Source organism: Coloeus monedula (genome assembly GCF_965178545.1).
Source record: "Coloeus monedula genome assembly, chromosome: 14".
NCBI lineage: Eukaryota > Metazoa > Chordata > Aves > Passeriformes > Corvidae > Coloeus > Coloeus monedula.
Window position 1 is genome coordinate 15,869,594 of NC_138794.1, and position 15,006 is coordinate 15,884,599.

Below are 15,006 nucleotides of genomic sequence, written 5' to 3' on the forward strand. Positions count from 1 at the left end.
GCACTGGACTCTGCCAATTTTTCATGGATCCTGAAGTTGAAAAGAAAAGTAAAAATGCTAAGACGACTCTGAAATACAGAGAAATTGCTGTTTACAAGTATGACATGCTTCAAGCGTTCCTTTTGAGGTGATTTGAAAACAAAGAGTTGCTTGGGTTTGGTTGTTTTTCAGTTGTTTTTTTCTTTTCCTGAAGACTTGTATCCTCCCTTCAACTTTACTCACCTTGCACTGAAAATGCTGGAGTTGCAAAGTGGGACATATGCACTTCGGAGGTACATCTGCAGCTGTAACTTGGTACTCCATCTAGAAGGCTTTTGGCCACACTGGCAGTTTTAAGCACACACAAAGTATTAGTAGCGAACAAAATTGATGGCCTGCAGATAATCCCAAATTAATCATTAATGGAAGCTCCAAGCATAGCTGGAAACCAAAATGCTGGACAAGCAATTTACACCCATCCTCTTATGAAGGAAGGAAAGAAAAATGGACTTCTACCATCAGCCTAGAAAAGATAATAATTTTTTCAGAGTTACTTAGAAAACTCCATAGACTACCAAGTATTTGTTCAGGGTTTTTAGTACCTTGTTTCAAATAAGAATTTTTCTAACCCAGTTTTCAGCTCACCACACCTGTTATGGAGGTAATAGAACCATAGAATGGTTTGGGTTCAAAGGGACCTTAAAGATCACCCAGTTCTAACACCCCTGCCATGGGGGCCTAGAACTAAACAACTAATACCTGCCCAGCTCTCCACATGCAGCACTATTGCCTTCCTCTCATGTCTCTTCTCTAATTAATGCCTCTCCTTATCTTAATTTAGGTCTAATCCCTGAATTCCAGTGCTGCATTCTTGATATATTTGCCTGTTCCTTCAAAAGACAAGAGTCATTAATATCCAATGAAAAACCTCATGCCTCAGGCTATTAATTGATAGAATAAAGTTAAAGAAGAGAGCATGGAGGCTTTCTGATCTTTTTTTCTTACAGCACTCCTTCAGCTGTTTGCTCATGGAAACTCTGTTATCAATTCCAGTGGTAAAAGCTCTTTTCAGATATATTCCCCTCTCAGAAACTCAACTGTTTGTTGCATATTGCCCAGATTCTTTGGGGGTTTTCTGCAGCCACTGCTGCAAGTTTTCCTGCTTGCTGCTTGCCTAGAGATCAAGCACTATCTGATCTATGGAAGTACACGAGGCTGTCAAGTGTCATTAGCAGGTGACAAATTCAAAGCTATGAAAACAGAACATCCAGTAACATGTTCAGGGGTAAAACTGTGCACAGTTAAATAAATAAATATTTACACTACTGAATACATATATATATATATATATATATGTATATATATATATATATATATATATATATATATATGTGTGTGTGCGTGTATGCCTGTCAAGTGTCAGCAGTAAAAAGACACAGCCATATTGCTAGTCAGACTTATGGTTCCAGATACACTAACACTCTTATAAGAAAAAACATAAATATATATTATAAAAAAGGAAACAACAAAGCACCAATCTATTGTTTACAGATACCCTGTGTTTCCTCTAGTTCATTAGCTTTAGCAATGGTGGCTAACACCACCAATGGACAATGCCATCTGTGTTCTAGGAATTCTGTCCCACACTGGCATGGCACAGGGCATCCTGCCACAGTATCAGTCAGGATTTACACATCAGTGCTGGGATCTCACCATTTTAAATGTGGAACAGTGTAGCCCTTTTTGTTGTATTATTTACAAGTAGTTTCCAGGAGATCACGAACCATAACCTTCCTGAAATAAAGGAACATTAGTGCTCTTAAAGAACACCTTGTTTCAGTGTGTATCTATTGTTTGCTGAAATATACCCTTGCAAATGGTGGTAGTTTTTTTGGCATTCTTTTTTTAGCTTTGTTTTTTGTAAGTCTGCCTGGGGAAGAGGGGAGGGAAGAACAGTTCCAACTTACCAGCTTGGTGGAACCCAGCTGTTAGTGTCCAAGAACTGTTCCACAATTAGTCAAATACACATTTTGCAAACATCCTAATTTTTTAAGCACTAGCATGGGGCAAAATCTTTCTAGCCTAACCTTTTTTACATATGTACCTCAGGAGTCTGGTATGGTTTTAGTGATAATTTCAACAGTTCTTCTCTGAAACAACCTGCAAAATTTCATCTCAGTTGTGACTAAGAAAAAAGCCTGAATCAATTTTTAACTGAAAATATGTTTTATAGTACCATGTCACTCTTCTGCAAGCTGCCTAATAACTAGAGATGCAAATATATGTTCAAATAGTTATTTTTATTTCATAACCACGTAGACATTGGGTCTATGACTTTCAATAGCCAACAGAGTCCAGAGATGAAGTGATTAATAGCTACTCATGACAACAGCAAAATTACTTTTAAAAGGTGGGTGAAATGTCCTGGAACTGGCTGTTCATTGCAGCATTAGACAATATTGAAGAAATCTAAAGACCAACAAATCACTGAAACTCTGTAATTCAGGTCTATGGACTATTCCAAAAAGACAAGTTAAGACACTGCACATTTTTAGCTAATGTCAGAGCAAACTTGAGCTCAGATGGTCAGGTAAAAACTATGAAATTATCCCTGTTTGAAGCAAAACACAAACTCACTTCTCTTCTTCCTCTCCATCTGACTTTAGTGAGAAAGAGTGCTTCAATTCACACACCCCCACTCTGATTTCTCGTCACTGTTATATAAACTGGACTCCTAACACCCTCACTGCTGAACACAGACATAGAAAAAAAGACTTCATCCAAATCTAGAACTGAAAATAACATGAAGAGAGGGACATGACAGTGTCATGTCTTATTAAGAATATACTACTACTCCACTTCCCACTGTTGAACTTGTAATTAAGGTGTTTCACCATAGGCCTACATTTTGATACTCCTGCTAAGTGCACTATTTGCCTAAAACAAGTGCCAAAATGCTGGAGAATGGCATATTATAGGCAGAAAATGCATGTCATAAGGTTAGAAGCTATTGTGTTTCTTTTGGGGAGGTTTTTTGTGGGTTTTTGGGTTGTATTTTTTTAAATAAGAATTGTAAGTAGAAATACATATGGTAACCTTTGATTTACCAGTCAGGAAATATATCTCGCACTACCATAAACTGCTTTGTTCATAAAGGTAAGCTCAGTCATGCTCATTTACATACATTGACCTTCAGTCAGCTGAATCAACATTTCAGTCTTTGGACAGTAAATGCTCCTCAAAAACCAGCTCCTTCTTTGGCCCCCTCTGCATGGGGAGGACACACTAGCACATAATAGGTGCCAGAAGAAAGATGCAATTGCTGTCTACTGCATCAGCACTACTTGCACAGAACTGTTCCAGAATACAGGTCCACATACTGAGGCACTTAATAGTTTTAGGTGGGATGCTCAAATAGCTCAGTGGTTCTAGACCTCAGTTGCTTACCTGCTGTACAGAAAGCTTCTTTTTTGCTATTGGTAACTTTTTCCCTGGAGGTAGTCTACAGCAGTGTGAAAACATCCACAGACAGACAAGCTGTGGAGAGATGTTATAAGCATGGAAAGAATGAAACAATAAGCAGTAAAGATAAAAACCTTAAGGATTTTCTCTGACATAAGTGCAGCTAATGTTTCTTCTAGTTTTGTATAAGGAAGCAGAAATGTCAAGTGTATAGGAGAATTTTAAAGGGTAAAAAGTAGGAAGCAAATAGATCACCTTAAATAAGGAAAAAATGGTACTACACTCCCCACAACTGCATTTTCCCCTACAAAATAATTTCTATTGACTTTTGCTGTGAATGTACAGCAGAAAAAGCAGGGCACCCAAACTATTATTAAATACTTGGGTTTCTTTACAGAATTGCAGCCAAAACAAGGGTAGCTACAAGGAAGGTTCATTGCAGAAACCTCAGACAACAACAGCTCTAGAGTGACAATCACCTTTCCCCCACTGATTTCCTTGTGTGACTTCCCTTATAATGCACTCTGAGCGTGAAGGTAAGAAGTGTTCTGCATGAATCTTACAAGCATTGAAGGAAAATTTACAGAACTCAGCAAGCCCAGGACACACCTATTCAGCAACTGGATTAAGTGCCATCCAAAGTATTCTTACCCAGCTGTAGGTTTTATATTCAGACATTTCTGGGCAGCCACAGAGACATGAAAGCAACATACTCCGTTACACAGAGGCTTTAGACACAATCTGTGTGTCAGCCTCACTCTGTGCTTGTATCTGTGTATCACGGCAGACTCTCTACTTGAGAACGGCACAGAACAAGAAACAAAACCAACATGCTTTTAAGGATAAAGGATAAAAGCCTTTCTCAGTAACATCTGTGTTTATTTCAGGAAGACCCTTATCTCTGAAGAAACAATCTCTTCAATAGGACAGTTATATTGGAGTTTTCATTATGGGAAATGCACAAAATTAAATTCATGATTTTTGGTTCTTTATTCCTGTGGCCCTGAACTCCTCTATCATCTGTCTAAAAGAGTTTTGTTTGCTGTTTTGTTTATATTTCCCATGCTGTATGAAGAAATCCTTTTCTAGAAACAATGAAGCATGAGCTAATGTATTTATGATCCCCAGAATCACTGTGTTTTCTTTGTGTTACCTCCTTCAAGGAAAAAGGAGTTTTTGTGTGGGTTTTCTTCCCACAGGACACAGTCCAGTTTACAGTGTTGGGCACCACAGTCAGAAACAGTGCCAGTATTAAGAGTGGTTTAAAGGAAATTCTTTTAAACATCCTTACCAGCATCATCCTACTTATTGTCTGTCTCTTCAGCAACCTGTATAAGGTAATGTCTTATCCCCCTATTTTGCTTTATTATACAAAATGTAATTGAGGAAACTTGTTATACCTTATGAGCAGTGTTCAGCTGTTGTGTAAAATTTCAAGTAAAAATACTATCCTATAGACTATACGTCAATTATGATTATCTGCTTCAGCTTTCTTCTAAGTTGTACTCACTGTTATGCTCTTCAGTCCAGCAATTTTGCCTTAGATAAAAGCAGAAATCCTTTGACTTCAGTAAAAGTGTACCAGAGATCCAGAAAGAGCAGAGCAGTAAGTCTGCAACTGTGAGGTGAATAGCATCAGGCAATGCTCAGTTATGTAATAGGAACTGGTATGCATGCTACAAAAATTACCGTGGTTTGATTTTTTACTTACCACTTTTTACTGCTGCCTTTTCATGTCCTTTCTGAATCAGGTTCAGAGATACTGCATGTAGTGCTTTCAAACCATTTGTCACAAACCAGCAACGAAGTAGAACTCTAAAAGGAAAATTAACATCCAACAGTTTCCTCAAAGATGAGCTTGATCTCTAACTAGTCATCAAACTGACCCAAGACTCTGCTAGTGGGGATGCAATCTTAGCAGCTTGTGAATATATAGCTTGAACTGTTAGAGAGTACAGGACAGAATTCAGTTGAAATTAAATGAAAGCAAAGAGAATCAGACAGTTTTCAATTTCAAAAAGCAAAACCCACACAAGACCATGTTCATCATGTTAAAGTTTTACAGATGAAGTGTACATATACAATACACACATATTTGCATAAGGTTTAAGTATTTTGAAATCTCAATACTTCCTTGTTCAATTCCCACCTTTGCCAAGATGTGCCAAATACTCATATAAAAAGAACACTGAACTTAGGGTCTCTGAAGATGTATAATGAGAAATCTATCATGCAGTTTTCCAAATGTTCGTCAATAATTTTAAAACTATAAATCTCAAAACTATAAGCCAAATACAATCCCATGATTTTTAGATAAGTATCACAGTACCAGCAGAGAAAGTAAAAAAAAACCTGAACAGCCAAGAAGATGGAAATGTAATTTCTTCTCAACTTCTGTCATAGTGTAGGAACCCAGAGTGCCGAGAATAATTCTCTGCCTGTTTTTAAGGGTTTGTACCCCCCTGAACAACACTGTTTTAGCTTCAAACCTTGGAAAAAACTACCAACAGTTAGACAACAACTAGAAAATACAGTGGTGTGAATTAGGTGATAGACTACTATGTAAGATTGTCATATGGTGAAAAATTTAGAGGTTTTAGGCTTCTCTTTATAGTAAATAGATAAGAGTGAAAAATATCAAAATGGAGGATTGTTGTTGTTCTCTAGACCTTCTTCTCCTTCTTCTACCACTCCATATTCTGCAGTAAAAGTAGTTTGGATTGACTGGATAGAAAATTCCGCAGTTCCTAGTCATGTTACTGAATAATTGGTAAGAAAGTAAAAATAATGTATGTTTTTAGTAACTATTGGTTAAAATATCTTTAAAAGGCTGTGTAAATCTTGATAATGAGGTCTTTCTCGCTCTCACTCCTACTTTTCTCCTTCCATGCTGTACCTGGGTCACGCTAGTGGCTCAGTTCCTCTGATAAGACTTAATAAACAACTATCTGGAAGCATTGAAATTACAGAAGACGTCTCGCTTTATCTTTTAAACGCTTTGCAAGGACTTTGAGCAAATCCTCTCCCATCAGGAGAGACTCAATTTATAGCACAATAAAGTGTCATATAGTTCAAAGGAAGTACTGATTAAAAAGAGAACAGTTCTTTTGAAAATAGTCATTACTACTTGACACAAATAAGAACATTCCTTATGTGAAACCAAATAAAAAAAGTGGTTCATGACAGGATACTGTATCTTACTACAGGACGTGTACTTGACAGCAAATTATGTACAAAGTATACCTAGGGAAAAATTTGCTTAAGTAGCAGTCAGTGGGAGTATCACTAATTTTGCTTAATGATATTTTATTACATAACCAAAATATTAAAGGAAGATCAGAGCCAGCCCTAAGTATTTTTAAGTGTGGGCCTACAAAATAACTTTATAGGCCACATGCAAGTAGGTATTTCTCACATAACTAATCCAAATAACTCTGGAGAGAGACAGCAAGTGGATTCACCATGGGTTCATGTTACCTGCTACCTGTAAAACTGGATATTCATTTACATGTCTCTGACACATTACCTATACCATAAATGAGTCAGTGACCGGGGGCGTACTCAAGTGGCAATCCTGATTCCACACTTTCAGCAGTAGTCATTCAAACAGAACAAAGCAAAACCCCATGTTTTTCACCCAGAGGGTGGCTGGGCACTGGAACAGGCTCTCTGGGGCAGTAGTCACAGCACCAGCCTGACAGAGTTCCAGAAGCATTTGGATAATGCTCTCAGACTCATGGTGTGACTCTTGCGGTGTCCTATGTTGAGCCAGGAGTTGGACTCGATGATCCTGATGGGTCCCTTCCAACCCAGCATAGTCTGTGATTCTACACTTTCCTTGGCAAAAAAAGTTGGTTCTGTATGCAAGTTTCAAATTCTGTCTGTAAATCATTCCATGTAGCATCTATATAAACATTACACAGCTTGCAGTACCACTGCATGACTTCAAATATGGGAAGAATCACTGGAGGCTTTCAAGGTGCAATTGGACAAGGTGTTTATAATTTTATTTGGGCTCCTTTTCCCCTGAGCCTTTGGGCCAGGTGATTTTGTGAGATCCCTTCTAACCTGGGCTATTCTATGATTCCATGATCTTACAACTGGAAAACACATTAGCGGACACTGAGAAGACTAGAGCCATCAGCCTTTCTATGCAAATATGAAGTCAAATGAGGGTGGGACAACATGAATAATGGGAAGATAAAAGCAAGAAAGAAATCCTATTCAACCATTTCCTTATTGATGTCACACCCTTATCACTCACCTCTGCACACTCTCTCCCTGCCATTAGTCTTATACTGGGCTAACATGGCATTAATACTGTAAGGAGACAGAGGGGTCCCTGTGGTAAGAGACCTGAAGCTGTCCCATGTCAGACATAAAAAGCTGAGCCAATCTTGCAGACACTAAGGCCAGTGCAGGAGGGTGGAAGGGTAGGGTAGCCGGTGTGCCTAAAGGGAAACTGGCAAAAGAAGCCACTGTCGAACTGATATCCTGAAGGCTATCCTGTATATCCTGTAGCCTAGGACAGGACCCACACTGGAACAGTTCACAAAGGAAAATGCACTGCTTTCTGATTAGAATTATGCCTCATGCACATACTTCTTTCAAGTTAAGTCTTCACTATCTAGAGGACACATGAAAACCTAACAGCTATGAGACACAATGGTCAAAAAACAGTCATTGTGCTGTTAATACAAAATTCATCCTGTAGACACGAACATTCAGGACAACACAGAACTTAGCTGGGAGCTAGTAATGCCTGCAAAGCAGTTAAGCCAACACATCACAATGCACACTAGGGCTCTGAATGAATGAGCAGGAAATAAGGCTCTCTTCTGAAACCTGAGAAATACAGAAAAGCAGCAGAATGATACAGACAACAATGGCCTGATAGCTTAAAAGTGGTATTGTAGCTTCCAGGTGGAATCCTTCAAAATCCCTGCAAGCTGGTCTGGAATAGGGAGGGAGGGAAGGAAGGAAGTCAGAAACCCCCCCCAAAAAACCAACTAAAACAACAAAAAAAAACCCCAACCAGACCACTTAACACTCAAACCTTTTTTGACCAAGAAGCTAAAAGTGAAATTCTTAGCCCTCCCAGTCAATGGAATAAAACACACTAGATTTTTTTTGTAGCGTATACAAGTCTGGTCTCAGATGTCTCTTTGACTAAGTTCACAAAACTTACTGCTTCCATATATTTCTTAAAAGTCATGCTAAAAAAGCTAACAGTGTATCTATACATACAAAAATCCTTTCCTTACAGATTTTAGCAGCCACTACAAACTGATCCCTCCACATAAGTTCTGTTTGTCCCTCCTTATTAACACTGTTTTCACTGGGAAAACCCTTTTACAAACTGTGTACAGGTGAACCTGGTGAGATTATGACCCTTGCCATCAGTGTAAATTTCTACCAGGTGCTTCACTGGGTCTGACAACATCAGCAAACAATCAGAATTTGGGTTTTTTTCCCCTTGGAGAAGCAAGCAAAATAGATGTTTCTCTCCACTCTTCAATGCACTAATCTAAACCACAACCTAGAAATTGTGCGATTGGGCAAGTAGATAGCAGGTTCATTTCTCAAGATTCTTTTTATCCCTTAACAGGAAAGCTAAAAGAGCAGGAACTTCTGACTTGATATGGATTATTGAAATGGAAGCAGGTACAAAAAGGCACTAGAGAGACATGGCACCTAGACTTACCAAAACTATTTAAATGAAAGTTTTCACACTGATGAAAACTCTTCAGAGTTTGAGATCAATAGGGGAATTCTGGAAATTAATTGCAACACCAGTTTGTCTTCTGACAGCACAGTGATATTTCAGCCACGGCCATCATGTCTGCCAAACACTTGAACTCCTCTCTCTGTCATTCCTTTGCCCTTTCAAATACAAAACAACTTTTCACAGCCTGTTGCACATTTCTGCAAAAAGCATAACCACAGGAATCTTACACATTGCGTAACTCCTCACAGATAGTCTTCTGCAAGATTATTATCTTAATATGATTAAACCATCCTCCTCTTACACTGTCATTTGCTGTCATATCTCCAGGCTATTTATCTCTGCAAGCAGTCAGGAGGCTACTGGTTATCCTGTAGGCAGTGTTTGGACTGTAAATTATATACTGATTGTAGGACATTTGCTTTACATGACTCACTTGTGAGCAGTCACTGTTGTATTCAGTCACATGTACCATCATTTAAGGGAATGTCAGAAATCTGAGCCCAGAGTTTAAAATTAAGTATGTTGGAAGTTAAAATTACACATAAGAGTATAAATATTAACAGCTTTTAAGCTCTATTTAGTGTGAAACAAGTCCTCAAGTCTTGGACTTTAGTAACAAAACATTATTTTGTGTAGGCTAATATTTCTTTCATGAGAAAAAAAAAAGCAGCTTTGCAAAAATTATGTTTTATTTAATTCAATTTTTTCAGATTTTCAGCTGTTTGCCTGGTTATTTACATTTCAGACTTCCCACAGGAGAAAGTTTTAAAATTTTACCCTGAAAGTAGAGGAATAAGCACTTCAGGCTGCTTGGGCTTCCTGCAGGTTTTTTTACTGCAAGAAAAGCAATAAAAGTACTGTAAGAACCTATATATGAAGAGCTGTGTACCACAGAGCAAATGATGTGAGGTCCTATGGCCATGCTACTAACTTAGAAGCCTTCAAAAAGGTCAAGTTTCTTGCACTGAACAAGTTCAAGATATTAATGCTAAGCAACAAACTTCTTCCAAAGAAGTCCCATGTTGGTGAAACTGCAACTAAATTTACAGAATGTTGACAAATTAATCCAAAATAATTTAAGTACATTTAATTACATTCCTCGAGCCTTCTTTCCCCATGTTTCTCCCAAGCATATTCACTTTGATATTCAGCACAGCCAAACTGGCCTTGTGCATATAGGAAATACTATGTGTATCACATAACTGCTTTTTATAATGCCCATTAAAATTTCTGGGCCACTGATGTCTAAGACAATTATTTACTGAGTTGGTTAAAGTTACTAGTTTAACAAATAATCTCAGTTTTTAAATTGGAGAAGTAACTCCTGCTTTTTTCTAGAACCAGTAAGTGCTGAACTGCACTTACAACTGTCCTCACTCCAGCTGCAGATTCTGTGAGTTTGGCTTCTTGATACATCTGGAGAGAGAAAAAAAAAAAAGCCTTCTATCTCAAAAAATCCATCTTAGAAATTTTGACTCATCATTGAAACTGTTGAAGCTGGTCCTTTTTTACAAACATGATACCCCATACTATGTTCAGTTCAAACCACAAAGTAGTTCAGGATGACTGCAAAGCTCAGGGAGCATTATTTTGTTCATCACAGCACAAGGAGTGTTTTATCACTTGCAGTTAACCCCTCTTTTTTTTATGTGACACTCCCTCAGCCAGCGTGCAGGTGCAAATATTCCCTCACTTTCTCCTTTAAGCAGACACTTTGGGGCAAATTATTTATAAACCATAGCCTCTACCTTCACGCTCTGCTTCCCCTGCAGAAGCAGAGATTCAACTTTTCCCAGTTATCTTCTGCAGTAATTCTTCACTAAACCTCAAAGTACTCCAGGACAGTGGGAAGCTTGTTGAAACTGGCCTTCTAGAGTACAGCCCTATTGCAACCACTCCCTTAACCTTTGAGTTGGAGTGATTGGAACACTGGAAAAGCACGTTAGACACCAAAGTAATCTAGTAAAGTCTTTCCAAAAAGTGCATTACATAGGGTTGAATTCTAGAGGAATTTTCCTTGCGTTACATAAGATGAAATATCATCTTTTAAACAGACACAGAATATATGCAGCCACCCCCAGTGTTGATAAAACCAAACAGAGCCACGCCACAGGGAAGGAGGGGACTGTTGTTCACCTGCGGTCACACCGGGATCGCCCGGCACTGCTTCACCACGCCCCAGAGGCAGCAGGTGCCCAGCTGCCGGGCTGCTCCGTACGGCAGCGGCTCCGGCGCCCTCAAGGCAGCGCAGCCAGGAGGCGAGGGCAGACCCACGGAGGGGATGCGGTGGTGGGAGCGGGCAGCGCGGCGGCGCTGGGTGCTGCTGCTCGGGCCGCTGGCGCTGCTCGCCGCCGCCCTGGCGCTGCGCGGCACCGCTCGCCCCGACCCCGCCGACCACTCCCGCCTCTACCGGGCGCTGGAGCTCTCCCCCGGCCGCAGCATCAACTGCTCGGGGGTCGTCCGCGGGGACCAGACAGCCATCCAGGAGGCGCAGCTCAGCAACCTGGAAGTGGCGAACAGAAACGCTTCGCCGACACCCGGCGAGTACCTGAACATGACGAGGGACTGCAGAGCCTTCAAGGAGACCCGGCGCTACATCGAGTTCCCGCTCAGCCAGGAGGAGGAGGAGTTCCCCATCGCCTACTCCATGGTGATCCACAACAAAATCGACATGTTCGAACGGCTGCTGCGGTCTCTCTACGCCCCCCAGAATGTCTACTGCGTCCATGTGGACAGCAAAGCCCCGGCCGCCTTCCAGGAGGCCGTGCGGGCCATCGCTGCCTGCTTCCCCAACGTCTTCGTGGCCAGCCGCCTGGAAACCGTAGTCTATGCCGCCTGGTCCCGGCTGCAGGCCGACCTCAACTGCATGCAGGACCTGCTGCAGAGCCCCATACCATGGCGCTACCTCATCAACACCTGCGGCACCGACTTCCCCATCAAGACCAACGCCGAGACAGTCCGGGCGCTGCAGGTGCTGCAGGGCCAGAACAGCTTGGAGTCGGAGAAGCCCTCAGCCGCCAAGCAGGCGCGCTGGCAGTACCACCACGAGGTGGGGAAGGCCATCTTCCGCACTGCCCAGAAGAAACTGCCGCCACCCCACAGCTCCCCCATGTTCACGGGCAACGCGTACATCGTGGTCACACGGGACTTTGTGCAGCACATCTTCGAGAACCCCACGGCACAAAAGTTCCTCGAGTGGTCCAAGGACACCTACAGCCCTGACGAGCACGTCTGGGCCACCCTGAACCGCATGCCGGGCGTCCCGGGGGCCATGCCTCACAACGACAAGTTCCAGCTCTCAGACATGAACGCCCTTCCCCGCCTGGTCAAGTGGCAGTACCTGGAAGGGGACATCAGCAAAGGCGCACCCTACCCGCCCTGCACCGGCCGTCACCAGCGCGCCGTCTGCGTCTATGGGGTGGGCGACGTGCCCTGGATGTTGCAGCAGCATCACCTCTTGGCCAACAAGTTCGACCCCGAGATGGACGATGCGGCCGTCCAGTGTCTCGAGGAGTACCTGCGCCACAAGGCCCTGTACGGCCGAGGGCTCTGAGGGGAAGTCGCGGAGACTCTGGCCAGCATCTACTGCCTTCCGTGGGCAAGTCCAGCCGACGGCGCCTCGAGGAGGGGATCCCCTGGTCCCCTGAGGGGCGCACGCCTCGGCGCGGCCCCGAGGAGAAGCAGCATGGGCGGGAGCGGGGCTGCGGCCCCGCCGAGGGCCAGACGGACGGACAGGGCGGCCCGGCGGAGGGGAGGCCCGGTGTGGAAGGGCGGGAGGCTCAGCCCCCCCGCCCCGGCCCTGCCCCCGGCCCGCGGGATCCCCTCGAAAAGCGCGGGAGGGCCGCGCTCTCTCAGAGCGGCTGGAGGAAACGGGCGGGGCGTTTGCTAGTGCCTTCCGAGAGTCTATTCGCAAAGATGACCCCAGGGCTGCCGGTTGTAGACGGGCAGGGCTGGGTCACGGGCCATGCCGCCTCCAGGTCCGGCTAGGGGCAGAGCTGAAACCATGACCAATTTGCTCCTCCACGGAGAACCTAGCAGCCGCCCGCCCGTTCCTGGCACCCGCAGCGCTGCCGAGCTGAACATCTGGCTGCTGCTTTTGCCTCACTTTAAACTTGGACTATCAAAAGCCGTTAGTCATTAATACCCAACCTTCAATAAAATGCAAGATACTAAAATAGCGCTTCGGTATTCTATGTCCTCTGAGGAGAATGGCTTGCCCTCTTGGGCAGACCATTATACCAGTTAACCCTTTAGGCACCCACTTCTCCGTCTGAAACACAGGCAGAGGGATGCACACAATGGTGTGCGAACCTACATTTTCTAACATCTGTATCTCTCTTCTCCCTCACCTCCGCCCCCCCCAAAAAAACCCAAATTTGGTGATATTTCAATACTGTAATTACCATATCCAGTAATGACCAATGAACAAACCACTCATCCAACACACTGTTTTCTTAAGTTTCTTGAAGTTGAAAGAAAGATTTGTGAACTTCGGTATTTTACCCACATGTGTTTTTCTCACCTTCTCATATTAAAACTAGCCACTTCCCATGGATCCAACAGCTTTTCACTACCTGTAATGCTGAGGGATTAATGCTGTTGTCTTTATATATTAAAAAAAAAAAAAAATCAAGTAACTTTCTTCTAAGTTAACTTATAAATTCAAGGTCCTCTTATAAATTTACGGTCTACAGTGGAGAATTAGCATTATACAAAGAACATCTGAAGCAATTCCATAACACCAGGCTAAGTTTAGATTAAGTTATGACTGCAGTCACACAGATCTTTAAAACATTAAAACATTTAAAAATAGGATGAGAAGATGAAGTAACTGACTCAAAAAGGTGCGTCATTGCAATTTTGTTAGACATTTTAAAGTGAACTTGGTTGTAAAATAGTGATTTTTAAAATGCCATGGTGATTTCACAGGACACATTATAGACAACAACTCCAAGTACTGGCAAGAAAAGCTCTCAAACATAAATACCCAGTGTATCACTGGGCATTTGTTTATGCAAAAAGAGCAAATAAAGGAATAGGATTACTGATCCTGGGGCGAACTGTTTCCAACTTAGGTAAGCAGACATTTGCTAAGGAGATTAAAGCTTTACACTAACCTGATAGTAACATACAATTTTTAAAAATGGTTTCAGCAGCAAATTCAACATTAAATAGAAATTATCTCCATGTCTAGTACATCCTTTCAGAAAAACAAAATTTCTCTGATGACTTAGGTTAAGAATTCAGGTCTCCCCCCATAGAAGACTGCATTGAACCACTACTGCCTAACCTGATTTTGCTTGTTAGAACTCTTTCATTTACTTTAAATTAATACATATTAGCTCAAAATGTGAACTACTGCCAAGGGGTTCACTGGGGAACTGGGATACGTTCAATTTTCTGGACTGAAACAGGCAGAGAAGGGTCAATGTTTCTAACTGTGGCAAAGCATTGTCTTTTTCCCTTGAAAAATGGAGGAAAAATGTGCATATTCATGGAGACAAAAAAATCCCCATACTTATCGGTTCAAAGGAATTGCATCAAAACCAAACCCATGTCTGTAAGAACTAAGTAATTTATTTCTTAAGGTGTTTGGGGGGCTGGAAGGAACCCCAGCTTGAAATAATGGAAGATTATTCAACAGAGGGGCCTATTATTTTGCAAATGTACCTGTAGAGAAAGATACGTACTTGCAAGTTACTTACAGACTTGTCACAAGTAATTTTTATCCCCTTTACTTTGTAAATATGTTTAACTTCTTCAGCTGTTTCTTCTCTCAGAAACAAGAAGTATTGCTTGTACAAACTATTGTACTAACAGTGTTTCATCTATTATTG

The 15,006-nt window shown here is 41.9% G+C and overlaps 1 protein-coding gene across 1 annotated transcript; it reads left to right on the top strand.

The window, feature by feature from the left end:
* Positions 1-11,450: 11,450 nt before the first annotated feature.
* GCNT3 (glucosaminyl (N-acetyl) transferase 3, mucin type) lies at positions 11,451-12,722 on the top strand (the record flags this gene model as incomplete). Its single annotated transcript, XM_082290566.1, has 1 exon — positions 11,451-12,722. The coding sequence occupies one exon, from the start codon at positions 11,451-11,453 to the stop codon at positions 12,720-12,722; it is 1,272 nt and encodes a 423-aa protein (XP_082146692.1).
* Positions 12,723-15,006: the final 2,284 nt, after the last annotated feature.